The following is a 15,877-nucleotide window of genomic DNA, read 5'->3' as shown; positions in this document are numbered from 1 at the left end:
GAAGCTCTGTGAAGAGACTTATAATGTAACTGTTTATTATGGTGGTTACCAGAAATACAAAAGTAATACCAAGTCTTATCTGGGATAGGAATACCTAGGTCGCATTCCCAGGCAGCTCTGGCATTCCCCACACCAGTGGACTTCAGTTGTAAGGAAGTGTGATACAATTTGGAAACAAGATGTCTGTTGTCTTGGTAAGTGATCACCGTTGTTCGGTTGGATAAGCGGGTAACACCCATCACAATGTACTATATAAACAATGGAACGTGAGTCCCTCCATGTGTCAAATTGCCTCACTTAGCCGTAGTGGAACTGGGTTTGAGCACGGCGTTTGTAAACAGGTCGCCTGTGACCTCTAAGTCATGTGAGCAAAGGGAACGCTGTACCAGGTGTTATAGAGTGAGTGGGAGCCATGGGTTCCTTATAAGAGGAAGATGTGGGTAATAGAGAGTATCTCCACGGAGGTAGAGCAGGAGTTTAAACCATGCCAAACTAGTAGTATAGATTGTCTGTATGGTACTGGGGTCGCGTGGGAGACTCTGCGGCAATATAGTGGATATTAGGAGATGCAGTAGTTGGGCCCCTTCAGGTTTGAAGAATGGCAAACGGTCATCCGGGTGATATCAGTACTAAGCATAATGAGCCTGGGCTATGTAGTAATAAAATTGTAGGTCTGGGACACCAAAGCCTCCGCACTTGTAGGGAAGTTTGAGAACCTCCCAATGGATACGGGCCAGGGAGCCAGCCCATATGAATTGGATGAGTGTCTCATGTAAAGAGTAGAGAAAGCAGCCAGTGAGGGCAATGTGAATATTTGAAAATGAAGAAAACGTGGCAGCACAACCATTTTAATAGCGTCCCATTTTAATAGCATCCCACATGGAAATCTAAGGTCCCTCTGAAGATGTTGCTCCTGCAAATGACGGGCCAAAGGGTCCATGGCAATTATAAATAAAAGTGGAGAGCGCAGGCAGCCTTGTCGGGTACCTTTCCCTAAGGGGAATGGCTCTGAGAGTGTAACATTGAGTCGCAGACATGCTAAAGGATCTTGGTATAATAGGCAAAGCAGATTACAAAAGCCGTTGGGCATGCCCAATTTTGCTACATTGGCGTGGAGAAAGGACCATTCATGCAACTTGAGTGCCTTTTTGTCATGTAGCTGGGTTACTGCTGCTGGAATGGTAAGGGAAACATGGTTGATCACTACAAAAAGAGTGTGAAGGTTAACGGAAGTGGAACGATATGGTACAAAACCGGACTGCAGAGGAGAAATTATGCGGTTCATTAATAGGTAAAGTCAGATGGCTAATACGTTGGCCAAAATGTTTGTATCATCATTTATAAGGTACAATGGCAGATGCAAATTACAGAAATAAGGAGGTTTCTTTGGTTTAAGCAGCATTGTAATGACCACTTCCGGTAATGTGGGAGGGAGCCCTGCTCAAGAGATTCTTAATACATTTCTAACAGATTAGGGACCAGGAGCGGTTTGTAAGCTTTATAAAAAATCTCCTGTGAGCCCATCCAGTCCCTGAGCCTTCTATCACTTAAGTCATCTGTGGCCTGTGAGAGTTCTTCACACGTAATGGGATAAGCGAGAAATTGCTGTTGGTCAGTTTCAAGCTAAACCATAGCAACTTCAGACAAATATTCAGCCAGTGCTTCTTTGCTGTTGCCTGGGCGAGATGTGTAAAGTGATGTGTAATAGTCTGTAAAGTCTGCGAGGATGGTGGCACCATCAGTGATGTCCATTCCATCAGGCCGCAGCAAGTGAGAGACACATGTGGCTGATAAGGGGGATGCAGCAAGCGATCCAACTTTCGACCACAGCGTTCACCTTCAAGATATCTGCACGCCCTAGCATACTTCTCCAGAGTAAGCAACTTCTTGCTTAGCAAGGTCATGAAACTCATGTAGCAGTTTTGACCTGTCATGGAGATGTTGAGGCTCTACCATAAGAGTCCAGAGTGCAAAGTTTATCCTCTACCTTCGCAAGTTCATTGCAAATACTAATACTGCGGAGTACCCCTGCATGTTTTGAGATAGAAATTCCTCTTATATAGGCCTTAAAGGTCTCCAATAGGGTAGAGTATTTCTTGACAGAGCCAGCGTTAGTCGTGAAAAATTCGAAAGCATCTTAAATTTCTGAGCGAAAAACTGCCTCATGTATTGTGCTAGCAGGAAAACGTCTATGGTGGTCCGACAGCGTGCGGGGGAAGTGTCATATAAATAATATTAAGCCATAAAAGTGCGTCTTAGGACATGTACTATTGATATTGCGGGTCCACACATTTTGCGGGATGTAATAGAAAGTATAGTCTCGTTTACATGGGTATTTAGGTTGCCATGTGTCTGATAGATGGAACGTGTCAACAATATCCGTCAGTGTTTGCGGTAAACAAGGCTTAGTGACTGCTGTTTAGCCAATGGAATCAAGTTGGGGTCGGAAGGTAATATTAAGGCCCCCCACTATAATGTAGTCAGGTTGATGTTGACTGATCTGCGAAGACAGGTTAGTAAAGTAATCAGGGGAGTTGGTGTTTGGCGCATACACAAAAACAAGGAGCAAAGTTCGACCTACCAACTCCCCCAACATCAAAAAGTACAGACCCGTGGGGTCAGTGGTGTTTCCTATCATCTTAAAGGAGACACCGCTATGTATCACGATGCACACAGCCTGTGAGTAAGAATTATAGTGTGAGAAATAGCGATAAGAACCCCATGAGGAGGCTTAAGTACAGTCTGGTTTAGGCGATAGGTGTGTTTCCCGAAGGAAAGCCAATTGGACCCTGTGTCGGCTTAAATGCGCATGGACCTGCTTCCCTATTCTGGGATTGTTCCAACCTCTGATGTTCCATGTCATGCAGGTGAGTTGAAATGCTGATGTCTCTAGTGATATATGCAAGTGTAATATGTAAGGGCAGCACAAAATGAAAGTGAAAGTTTTAAGTGTAGGCCTGATACGTACCACAGTAGAGAAGGTGCTTCATCAATCAGGAGAACAAAAACGCAAACAACCTTTCCCCCCACCGCTTACAGCAAGAACAACTGCTGGAGAACCCAAGCTACCTTAAAAAGCCCCCCATCACTGGACGGTGTGCTCTTTCAACCACAAATGTATCTGTGAAGGATTGCCTGTCTAAAAGTGTCGCCAAATGATGCTCCACAAAGATATCCATGCATCCACTGTTGGTTGATTCTGGCATTCCAGCAATGCGGATGTTAGTACGTCAAGACCTTACTACTAAACCTTCATTCTTAGCAGCTGTGGTTTTCAGGATGAGCTCAACTCATTCGAGTCTCTTCTTCGCCTCAATTTTGCCATCCTCTGATCTTTGAGATTCTGTGCTCTGCAACTTCAAGTCTAGCATTATGACGTTCAAGGTGGTCAGTCATGGCATCAAAACGATGTGTTAGACTATCTCGTAATTCAGACATAGTTGTGGCAGTGCCATCAAAGGGGGTGGGGGTTGGCCATTGTGTGGGCTGAGGTGCCACTGGAACTAGAGGGTGAATGTTAGCGGCGCAGAGTTCTGGTAGGCTCAAAGGTGTATTGCTTTTGCTTAGGGTCTCCGCATCCCATTGTGGCAGTAAATCCCGCAGTAATAGTAGATGCAGTGTACACCAGTTCACGAGAGTAGTGAAGGCAAAGAGATCACCTTCTTCACTAGGGCAATGGAATCAGCCGCACCAAACAGTAGTACAAGTAGAAACAGCTTAGGGTCCAGTGCTGGAAAAGGAGTAACCAGCCCATAAGGATGCAGGCAGTAGTGATAGTGACCATATTTGATAGCAAAAAAAAAAACCACAATCTAAGCACAATTTATGCAATTAGCTAATCTGGCCGGGGTGGCATGGCCACTACGATGAAAAACGCCCAGCAGTGCAGTGCAGATGTGGGAGCCATGGAGGGAATCATGATGAAGGGGCATCCATGCAGGCTCTCAGCTGGCAACAGGGGCGTGGGTGGTGAAAAGGAGCTCCCCAGAGGCGGTAGCTACAATCCAATCCAGTTGTTCCCGCCCACACGAGTGATGTAGATATATGATGGCACTGCTCATCTGCCGGGGGTGAAAAAATACTGAAGGCAGGAATTCAAGAAACCAGGAGGACAGAACTGCAGTTTTGAGTAACGGGGCCAAGGTCCATCACCTCCGACCCCAAATCTGGCACGAGCAGGCAGGGTAGAGCAGAGCATGTCGGCAACCTAGGGTGCACGGGCCCCAGCCTCAGTCGCCATATGCCTAGAGGCCCCCTCTCCTTACCCTGAAATGGTGCCACTTGAGGGACTCGAGTCAGGTCCCGGGGCAATTCGGCAGGCCAAGATGCGCTGCCCGGTCCACCACATGGTCTCCAACCTAGCCAGCCGCTGCAGTAATGGGCAGTCCCAGTCATCGCTTCCAGGGCACAGTTGGTCTCAGTAAGGATGGCGCCTCATGCATCATTCCCAGTGAGAGAGTTCCCAGATAGTGATGGTAAAGCGGCAATCCCTGGTGCATGCCACAAGCCTAGGGCACACAAGTCAGCAGGCTGGTCATGCTTCGGGAGTTGTCCGGTAAGCTCAGCACCACTGGACGATGAAATAGTTGAAGCAGCAGTAGCCCTGTCCCCTCGGGGTCTCCAAAGTCTGCTTCAGGCCGTGGCTGGCGGATCTCGCAGGCAGGGGTTAGGCGGAGCCGCAACTGAGCCATCAGCATAACGTTTTGCCTTCAATGTAGACAAAGCATATCTGATAACATCGCTGAGCATATATTGCGGCTGGCAGATGCTCACTGAAGCGGATGTTTCAGGCAATACTCAGTGCAGCTTTAATGCTGTGCGGCCATCTTGGTCGCCGGCTTGGCCATGCCCTAATATTTTTGATGTTAATATTGTATTGCCCATTAGTAGGGTTTCAGAATTTCTTTGTTCTCAAGTTCATATACTATGCATCCTCATTCGTGAACTCAAGTGCATGGATATGCAGGGATGGATGTTTTTATTGTTTCCCTTGTTTGTCAATTCGAACACAATCTTTGAACAGCCTTACTGTTCAATGTGATTTTATTTGGTATGGTTTCAAGAGTGTACCCAAAGGGTTGCAAGATTCTTATAACCACATTTAACAATGTTTTTGTTTCGATTTGGATTATTGCATTTTTTTTGGGTTGATTATGACATTTTAATTGCTTTTACCCAGCGGGGTCCATCAGGATTCTTACAAACTTTGTCGTTTTTTCTCCCTCCTGCCTGTACCTGTAGACATTAAAGATTCCTTGATGCAGGCCCTAGCCAGCTATGTCTGTTACCCGCACTCACTCAGAGCTGTTGAGAGGATTCCACAGGAACAGTAAGTTTTTGCATGCCAACCCTCTTATATTGCATCTTTTAGACCAGAGGCAAATTTCTTTCACACCAGGTCATCACACTTGTTACGTTATATATAATGGCTGTGTTTAATTGAGGAGAAAAACATAACTCCTAATTGGAAATTAAAGGGACGCCGATCTGATAAAGTCAGAGACTTTTTTTGAACCTTTTAGGTTCCACAGAATCGCATGAACCTCTTTAACTGGAGAGTCTGGACCATGATAGACAACAATGTGTGTGTCAGCTCCTAACTTCTTAAATAAGGTGACAATATATACTACATTTACAAACACATATTAGCATACAGTTTGGTAATATTAGTGAAATCATGTTTGAAGCATGAATGAGCAGCTCCTAATACATGTAGGAATCTTATAGTTACATAGACAAGTTAAGAAAAGGTTCGAAGCATCTGACCTAATGGACATAGTGGAAAGAGGCTCAGCACTTAAAGATGGACATTTTGGGAACTACACTAGTCAAGATGCCATTCTAGGGAGTTTGGACCAGGGTGCCAGCAGATTACACAACTATCAAGGGGGGGGGGGGGTCTATCCATTTGAAAATAAAAGCTGTTACAGGGTACCTTAACAAGAGGAGAATAAGTGTTTGGCTTTCATCACCCCTCAGAATCTGAAATGTCTTCAAGTAAAATAGGCTAATAATGCAGACAGGTATTTGCCATTGAAAGTTCTTACTTTCAGCTTGGGGCTGCGTATTTATGATACATATTTAAGCAGTCTTGTGAAGTTCCTTTACAGTGCTCGATCAACAAGGCTGAAGCAACTATAATTGAGAATATTGTAGGACATTTCTTATCATGTCACATAATGCAAATTAGGGAACAGAATCACTTCCAGGAGTGCCCTTAGGGAGGGTAGCAAGGGAGTGAGTTTACGCAGCTGCATTTTCATGAGGTGAGTGGAAAGGTTTACCTGAAATTGCCCGTCGTTCATGTAGTCAGTCAAGGCAGTGGGTTAGATTTTCTGTTGGTGCAAGCTTGAAAAAGAGTAGCCTACAGTCGAACACATTGTTTCCTAATGAAGTTGCAAGTTATAGAAAGAGTCTGAGAAGGAAAAAATAAACACCAAATGAGGACGATCCATGAGCAATACATTATGGTTCGGCTGGTCAGTGATATTTACATATCTTTTTCCCCTGCTTCCACTGATTACATATCACATTGATCTTCATCACCCCAACCCAGACTCACTGTACTTGTAGAGGTTCTCTGTACTTGTAGAGGTGTCCATCCACACTCAGGAGTTGCAAATGCACTCAGGTCTGTAACAATCGCAATACACAACCCACATTTATCACTACTCAAAACATTATTTACGAGTTGAAACACCTGGAGAAAAAAAGTAAGATCAGGGAACACCTATTCTTCATACACTTGGTACCATAAGCCATCCAAGAACAAAACAGAGACCTCACTTAGTCTTTAGAAGTTCTGGTAGTCCCTCCTAGATTACCGCCCATCCCTTCATAGGACCTTAATATTCACCTCGCTAGATATATGGAGATTACATTCAAACCCTTTCTTTTGTAATCACTGCAGTTTCTATTCTGGAAGTAAGCATTACTTGCAGCTAATTTCACTACATAGAGTGAGTGAGCTGCAGGCTTTGTTAGTTGAAGAACCTTTTATACATGTGTACAAATATCATGTTTCCTTTAGTAGGCACCCTTGTTTCTTTTTTAAAGTCCTCTCTCTTTATCATGTAATCTGTCTATTTACTGTAACATTTTTTTGGGCACAACCTTAGACGTCATAGGAGGGTTATTAGGTTGTCATTTCATTGTACCAAGTCAATCAGAAAAACAAAGTAACTGTTTGTTGCATTTGTACAGCCTAACTTTGGTAACCCAGTTTCAAAGGCTGGCTTTGCAAGGTGGATTGTAACACACTTTGAAATTTATTATGCCAAAGCCTACTGCACAGTACACCATGTGCATAGGGCTCATTCTACATTTGAAACAAGGAACTACAATGGCTCTCCTAAGCAAACACCTGCCAGCAGATTTACAGTGCTGCTACTTTATCTCTCCAAACATTCACTAAACTTTATTGAATGAGGCATTACAAGCCAGGCAAGAAGCACAAGTTGGGCAAACTGTACTTAAAACTTTGTTCCACGTCTTCTGTTGCTTCTCGCAGGTCACTGATTTAGGGAACTGACTACTGTGTTGTCCAGTGGGACACATTCTTCCATCACTCTGTAAAATTACCTCCTAGCTATTAAACACTGATTTTGTATACAGCTTTATCTACCCCTTAGCAGCAAGGACAAAACAGAAGACAACTTAAGAGAAAATGTGTGTTACGGATTATTAACCATATCATCACAACACTTGCATCAAGAAATGATTCAGTAAAGCTCCCAGACTAATGTGGTAAAATCAAAAAGTAGTTTATAAAGTAATGCTAAAACGATAACAATTGTATCAGTCACTAGAAAGGTATATCTTCTTTAAGTGACATTTCCATTCTAAATAGCTCCTCCATCCTGCATGGACAGTCCGTAAAAGGTTTCCTGCTCATGACTCACAAGTTTCCACTGGGGGCTTCTTCTCCCTCCAGTTACACAACATGACTCCCAGCTGTTGGCTGACTGTGAGGCAGGGGGGGCCGGAAGAGAGTCTGTCAACCTAATAAGCAGGCACAGGTCACAACTTTCAAACTTCAGAGTTCCTGTTGGGCGTGCAACTGCATGACACAGTCTCTCTCTGGTCTTTCCAAACCTGCCTAAGTCCGTATATAGTACCCTCTCCTTACCTTCTCTCCTCCCTGCTTAGTCCTTGATGTTGACTCTAAAGTCATCTGGAGAGTCCTCCTCCTGGATACCCTTTCACTGTAACTGTAAAGTAGCTTTGCTCTCCCTTTCCAGCGAAAGCTAATCTCCTAGTTCAGTCCCAGGGTACTTGCAGCTTGTCGATTGGTCTTCTTCAAAAGAAGAGTCCTTGGGCACTCTTTGATGATTGTCTGTTTAAGACAACTGGCTCACTCTTGACCCTGGACCTTATGTAGAATAAAACTCACAAGTCTTGGTCAGAATGAGTCACACTCCCATCCACTGTACAAGCATATTCAATTCACTCCAAGTCCTGCACCACAAACGGGTCTGTGTCTCTGCTCAGAGTCCCAGCTGTGTTCCTGTCTGGTCTGAGTAACTATCTGGCCTCACGTAACCTTCACCCCCTCCTTCAGAGGGTGTTTGTTTCATAGGCTATGAAGTGATAGTAATGCAGTAGCATCATGCTGGTCGCCAGTCCACTCCAATCAAATCAAATCCAGTACTGATCTCTGAAACACCAACAGATAGAGCACCTAGCGGAGGGACGCACTATCATAATTTCAAATATCTGCAGTGTACGACAGAGTATCCTTTATGGCAAAGCCCCAACTATATGAGCGATCAGTTGACCTTTTCTTTTCTTCTTCAATATAAAGGTACACTGGTGAAGTTCAACAACTAGGCTGTTTGTGTACAGCCCATTGATATTGGTACCCTCCCATTGAACACTGAGGCTGATTTCACCTAACTAAACTGGTTTGGTAACCTCGGATCTTAGGCTTCAGTGCAGGACTGGATGAAAATATATCTTTACCCCTCTCTTATCCCTGTCCTGCCAGTTGTTTTGAAGATTCATTGAAGGCCGTCTTCTCTGATCTCCCACCGGGCCTCCCAGGAAGGTGGCTATCCTCTCTCCCTTCCTTCTGGGCAGACCACTGTAAGGTACTAGAAAAGAAAACAGCCAGTCTGCAGTTGTCTCCTACAAAGCACAGGCAGAATATGCGTCTGTGACTGAGAAAGTGGATTCAGTTCACACCTACACCATCAAGGAAACACATGCGCTGAGAAACCAGTTAGTGGTTTCTCAGTGTGGAAAGTCAAAATACCAACAGTGTTGATTAGAGAAGAAGATAGGAACCTTGCGAAAAAGTGGATTTCCTACAGATGAAAAATATTACCTGTAACAATTGGCTTTCAACTTGTTGTGTTGTAGACTAATTCACATGCCTGAATGTGAGCTCTTGGCAACGCAGATGATACCTTTATTAAGGCATACTTAATTTATCATGACATCGTCCTTCTCTAGTCTTCAGACGTAAAAATGGTTAGCAATCCCATCCTTTCTCTTGCACATAGGGGAAAAAAACACAATCTGAGGTGGAGTCTGTCCTGCTGATTTGTGGGTTTCAGGTAAGGTATTATGAGTCACCTTGAAACCGAAACTCATTTTTCGAAAAACAATTTGTAATGTTCTGAGCCTACCACTATGTCTTCAGCACAACAAGCTTTCAGTCAATTGTTAAAGTTACGTTTAGGGTTTCCATGTCTTGAAAATGATCCATTTTTGTTGTGGGAAATTTTTGTTGTCTTGGATTTTTACAGAAAATCTGAGGAACGCTATGTTGCAGAATTATATTAAGCAGAAATATTAATCACCATGCATAGTAGTAGATGGACCATTTATTGATTGTTTGATTGAGTGAATATAAAATATTTATAAAGTGCACAGCTACTGAGAAATGTGTCCTGGCGCTAGAGGAGGCACAATTGAAACACAACTATCCAACAGAGCCCTAAATCCCAGAAGAAAAAAGCCAGGTTTTTAGTTTCCTACGAAATGCAGCTTCAAGAGGAATCTGACACAGTTCATGGAAGAGCTCATTCAAAGCTTTGGCAGTGAGAAAAAAGAAGGCTTTACTACCCCTCCTCACGCGCTTGACGCGAAGAATAGTCCGCAGCAAAGCAGAGGAGAACGCAGCGTTCCTGAGTGGTGGTATGGTTCGAATCTCCTAGCCTGATACCCTGGGCTGAACAGAAACACTGCCCTATGAACCAGAACCAGAGCTTTAAATAGAATCTCACTTCCTAATGGGTAGCCAATAGAGAGATTTCAAAATTGGTGATATTACAAAACGCCTAGGCAGGGGCATCATGAGACTAGCAGCATTTTGGACCACCTGAAGACTATTCAACTGAGCATCCCATACTCCCAAATAAAGAGCATTAGTGTAATCCAGACGTGATGTAATCTGCGTATGGATCACAACTCTCCTACATTCCAGGGGAAGGAGAAAAAGATTTTTCCTTAGTGGTGGATCTTAGCGAAGCACTGGCCCACAACTCCAGAAATCTGCGGTAACATTAAGAGGGCATTGTCCAGCTTAATCCCTACATTTTAAACCACAGAAGATGGGGGAGGTGGGCCGGCAGAGTAAGGGGCCATATTTCTTCCCACAAGTTTGACACGTGATTCAAACATAGTATCTGAAAGAGACGTGTTATTGATATATTACTTACCTTAGAATATCCCCAGGCATCAGACTGGATCCGGAAAGTTTTTCGTCAGCAGTACCCCTGCGCATCGGTAGGTGGCGTTGTGCGGCTCCACGTACGTCGCTGGCCTGGTATGCGCCAAGATGACGTCACGGAGACTACTTAGGCGCCACCCATGCGCGCTGACATCAGTTCTTTCTCTTTCCGTGCCAGCAAGCGCAGATCCGTTTAGAGCACGTACCCTAGTCACTTTTTTCCTAACTTTTTTGAGACTTTTGTCTCTGTTCCTTTTGAGTCTTTGACTCCTGGTGCCAAGTAGGGATGCTTGGGTTTAAATCCTGCGGGGCCTGTCGCCGTACGATGTCGGTGGCTGACCCCATGGCGTCTGTCTCTACAGTCTGGAGCGCGACCATGACTCCCGGTCATGTCCTGACTGTCTGGCCATGGCTCCGTATTCTTTGCGGGAGCAGTCTTGAAAGCTGCTGGAGGCCCGGCAGTCGTCTCCGCACCGTTCGAGGTCCAGGGGTCGCTCGAGGAACCGTCCGCGGAGCCATCATCACCGCTCCTCGGGGTCCAAGTCTTCACACTCTGAGTTGGGTAAGAGACTTCATAAGAAGTCTCTGGACGCCGACGAGGGGGCTGGGGTTACCTTCCCGTGGCTCCATTGGAGCCTGAGAGTCCCTTAGCCTACCCACCTTATTCGGGTCCGTCGGCAACTCCAGCCCAGGTGCAAGATTTTCTTGCTGCTATGGACGGCCTTTTTAGGCCTCGGGCTCCCACTGGCGTACCTTCGGGCCCCACGGTCCCAGCTGAGGGCCCTCCCTTGCCGCCGGCTGCGCTTTCGGCGCCACCGGCAGCTCCGGCGCCGCAAGGTCCTCCGCCGGTGGCTCCGGCCCCAGTGCCGCAGCGTCCTCCGCTAGCGCTGCGAGGTCCTCCACCGGCGGCTCCGGCCCCTATGCCGCAGGGTCCTCCGCCGGCGACTCCAGCCCAGGTGCCTACTGCGGCTCCGTTCCCGGCGCCGCAATGGGTTACCTTCATTCCACCGCGCCCTTGCCCTGGTTTCCTGACAATTTTGCTCCAGGTTGGGACCCTAATTGAGACATGAAGTCGGATCAGCGCCCGCTGGCACCGTTGGACCATTTCTATTCCCCTGTCCTCCCCTGCCGCCGCTGCCTGTGCCGCGGGCAGTGGAGGAGGGGGACGACTGGGAGGGGTCTGAGGACCCTCTTGCACGGCAGTGTGAGTTTGAAAGGCAGTGTGCGGAAGAGTCAGAGGATGCAGGTGGCCTTGACCTCTCTTCCGACCCTGGGTTTCTGTCGCCTTCTGCTGTGGCCATGGAGCAGGGCACCGCCTACACTGTTGTGCTCCATAGAGCAGCTGAGGCTCTTGACCTTGGTCACTCTTAAAACAAACCTCACTGAAGTCCTTCAGCCGGCGGCAAGCTCTATGGAGCCTCTGCTACCATTCAATGAGGTGTTGATGGATGTGTTGATGGGCACCTGGTCTAGACCAGCCACAGGGGTTCCTGTGGATACAAAATGTGGCCAGGTGTCATCGCCCAGCACCGGGTGACCCTTCCTTTTTAACAACCCACCCTACTCTAGAGAGCCTGGTCATCCAAGCCTCCACTTCCCAAAGTGCATTCCCTACTGTCCCGCCGGATAAGGAATCTAAAAAGCTAGAACAGTTTGACAAGAAATTGTTTTCCTCTGCCAGCTTGGGGCTGTGGTCGGTGAACACCGTATGCCTCTTGGGCCGCTGCTCTCATGCTGTGTGGGACATGGTGGCGCAGACGCTGCCTTAGTGCCCGGAGGAGATTCGGGCAGTGCTTTCCCATGCTGTGTCTGAAGGGAAAAATGCAGCAAAGTTCGCCATCCAGTGTGGACTGGACACCGTGAACTCCCTGGGTAGGTCTATCTCCACGACAGTTGCCCTCCGTCGCCACGCCTGGTTGCGGTCCACAGGGTTTTCAGGGGATGTTCAAAGTTCTTTTATTGACATGCCCTTTGATGGTACTCATCTGTCGATAAGGCGACAGTGCACTGGAGCGTTTTAAGGACTCTCGTGCTACGGCAAGGCCTTGGGTCTCTCCACCTCGCACCCAGCCATGAAGCCTGCGCAGAACCAACCTCAGTGGGACAGGGGGCCAGCGTGCGGGTCGTCCACCTCCACTCCCGCCGCATCCGCCTCAAAGCCTTCCTAGTCCGAGCTTTTTGGTGCATCCCACGCCGGTGGGCGGCAGAATTCGACATCACCTCCCCCATTGGCGTTCTGTCACATCGGCCAGGTGGGTGCTGCAAATCATCTGAAGGGGCTACTCCCTCCCCTTCGAGTCTGCTCCTCCAGGCATGCCACCCCAGTTCCACCCCATGTCGAGGGATCACTTTGCTCTTCACCAACAGGAAGTTACGGCCCTCTTGGCCAAGGGGGCCATCAAGCGCGTTCCTGGGCCAGAAGTAGCATGTGGTTGTTATTCCCACTATTTCTGGTCCCCAAGAAGGAGAAAGGGTGCCTGTGCCCCATCTTGGACCTCAGGAATGTCAATCGCTTCCTCCGGAAGGAGAAGTTTAAGATGTTCACTCTGGCTCAGGTCTTGGCAGCCCTCGACCCTGGAGACTGGATGGTAACGTTGGACTTGCAGGATGCATATTTTCACTTCCCTTCCCTGCTGGCCCACCGGCGTTACCTGCGGTTTGCCATGCTCCCCTTCGGCCTTACCAGTGCCCCTCGGGTGTTCACGAAAGTGATGGCGTTGGCCGCAGCTCATCTGCGCAGATCAGGGGTTCCAGTCTTCCCCTGTCTCTCTCTACGACTGGTCGTCTCCCACCTCCAGACTACGGCAGACCTCCTGCATTTGCTGGGGTTCTCCATCAAGGTGCCGAAGTTGCACCTGAGTCCCCCTCAGAAGCTCCACTTCATCGGAGCGGTTCTAGATTCAACGATGTTTCGGGTTTATCCTCCTGAGCAGCGAGTCCGGGATATTCAGGCTATGATTCCGATCTTTCAGCCTCTATACCGGATTTGTCAGTATGACCCTCCGGCTCCTGGGCCTGATGACCACCTGCAAGTGCAACATGCCAGATGGCATATGCAGGCTCTGCAGGGGGACCTGAAGTTCATGTGGGCACAGCATCAGGGCTACCTGTTCGATCTTGTCCAGATTTCGCAGGGCACTGCACGACAATTGCAGTGGTGGCTCACGAATTGCGATTGGGTCAATGGCAGATCCCTCTCCCTTCCCCAACCGGAGCACACAGTGGTGATGGATGCGTCCCTCCTGGGATGGGTTGGCCACTTGGGAGAGGCGGAGATCAGAGGCCTCTGGTCTCCGGCAGAGTCCTGGCTCCATATCAACCTTTTGGAGCTTCGAGCGATCTGACATGCACTGAAAGCATTCCTTCCCTCTGTCCGGGGAAGTGTAGTGCCGGTGTTCACGGACAACACCACCGCCATGTGGTATTGCAACAAACAGTGCGGAGTGGGGTCGTGGACTCTTTGTCAGGAGGCTCTGCGCCTTTGGACACGGCTGGAACATCAAGGCATTACCTTGGTGGTTCAACACCTGGCAGGTTCTCTGAACGCCAGGGTGAACGAACTCAGCAGCCGGTGCATGATGGACCACGAATGGCGTCTGAACTCGGACGTGGCGCAAGGTCTCTTTCTGCAGTGGGGAGAGCCTTGGTTAGATCTATTCGCCACCGAAGAGAACGCGCAATGTCATCAGTTCTGCACATTGGAATTTACAAGGCGGCACTCGCTCTGCAACGCTTTTTGTTGCGAGTGGAGTTGCGATCTGTTGTACGCTTTTCCACCTATACTATTTCTTCCCAGAGTGCTGAAGAAGATTCGGCGCGACCCGGCTCAAGTGGCTCCGGATTGGGCACGAAGATAATGCTATCCCGAGCTACTGAGCATGGCTATCGATCCGACTGCCTCTTCGGGAGGATCTTCTGTCGCAGCAGCAGGGGACGATCCTCCACCCGAACCTGTCCAGCCTCCACCTCCATGCGTGGAGATTGAGCGGCGACAGTTGACAGCTTTCGACCTTCCTCCCGAAGTCTGTGATTTCATTCTGGCAGCCAGGCATCCCTCCCCTAAAATGGTATACGCCTGCAGGTGGAACACATTTGTGGCAAAGGCTGTGGATCCCCTTTCTGTCCCTCTTACTGAGGTCCTTTTGTTCCTTCTCTCTTTGGCCCAGCAGGGCTCTGCTTTGGGCACTATCAAAGGTTATCTTTCGACCATCCACGCCTTTCTAAGGCTTCCAGATCAGCCTTCTCTTTTTAAGCCCCCAATTGTTAATCGCTTCCTTAAAGGCATTACACACACGTTTCCTCCTGTGCCTTTCATAATGCCTCAATGAGACTGAAATCTTGTCTTGACCTATCTGATGTGCGCTCCCTTTGAGCCCCTTCATAACTGTCCTTTACGTCTTCTCACTCTTAAGACGGCTTTCCTGGTAGCTATCACCTCTGCCAGAAGAGTGAGTGAGCTCTAGGCTCTTTCTTCTAAACCTCCTTTCCTTTCTGTTCATCCGGACAAGGTGGTTTTAAGGACCCATCCTTCTTTTCTGCCAAAGGTTGTCACTCCCTTCCACATCGGGCAGACCATCACTTTGCCCACCTTCTTTCCACCTCCGCATCCTTCAAAAGAAGAAGAGAGGCTCCACCATCTGGACCCAAAACGTGCGCTCTTGTTCTATCTGAAGCGCACACAACAGTTCCGGGTGGATGACAAACTTTTTGTTGGCTATGTGTGCGCAAAAAAAGGTTGGGCCATGCACAAACGAACCATCTCTCAGTGGGTCGTTCTGTGCATCAAAGCATGTTACTCGTTGGCTAAGAAGGAGCCGCCTGTGGGGCTGCGTGCCCATTCTACCAGGGTAACGGCAGTCACTACTGCCTTGGGATGCGGTGTTCCCTTGCAGGACATCTGTCAGGCAGCTACGTGGGCCTCCTTGCACACGTTTACCAAGCATTATTGCCTTGACAGTTAAGTCCGGAGAGACGGCTTCTTTGGCCGTTCTGTTCTCCGTGACTTTCTGGTGTAATCTTGTTCGCAGACCCACCACCTGGTTTGGTGTTGCTGGGGTATTTATTCTAAGGTAAGGGATCTATCACTGTGTCTCTTTCAGATTCACCAGTTACTACTTGTGTAACAATATATCTGCAAGAGACATTAGTTAGTGATAGAATCCTTACTGCCCCACCCATCCACCCAGTGCTACGAACTGATTT

At 47.9% G+C, this 15,877-nt stretch overlaps 1 protein-coding gene across 3 annotated transcripts in view; it reads left to right on the top strand.

Annotated features, from left to right (window-relative positions):
- RNF123 (ring finger protein 123) overlaps nt 1–15,877 on the top strand; it is a 1,600,675-nt gene that overhangs the window by 810,305 nt on the left and 774,493 nt on the right. For all 3 annotated transcript variants that reach the window (XM_078661207.1, XM_078661208.1, XM_078661206.1), the window contains exon 29: nt 5,242–5,329. In XM_078661207.1, the coding sequence (XP_078517333.1) occupies nt 5,242–5,329 (88 nt within the window). The remainder of the gene's footprint in view (nt 1–5,241; nt 5,330–15,877) is intronic.

The sequence above is a fragment of the Lissotriton helveticus genome, chromosome 9 (assembly GCF_964261635.1).
Source record: "Lissotriton helveticus chromosome 9, aLisHel1.1, whole genome shotgun sequence".
NCBI classification, from domain to species: domain Eukaryota; kingdom Metazoa; phylum Chordata; class Amphibia; order Caudata; family Salamandridae; genus Lissotriton; species Lissotriton helveticus.
The sequence above is the reverse complement of the archived record's forward strand: the minus strand, read 5'-3'. Positions and strand labels throughout refer to the sequence as shown.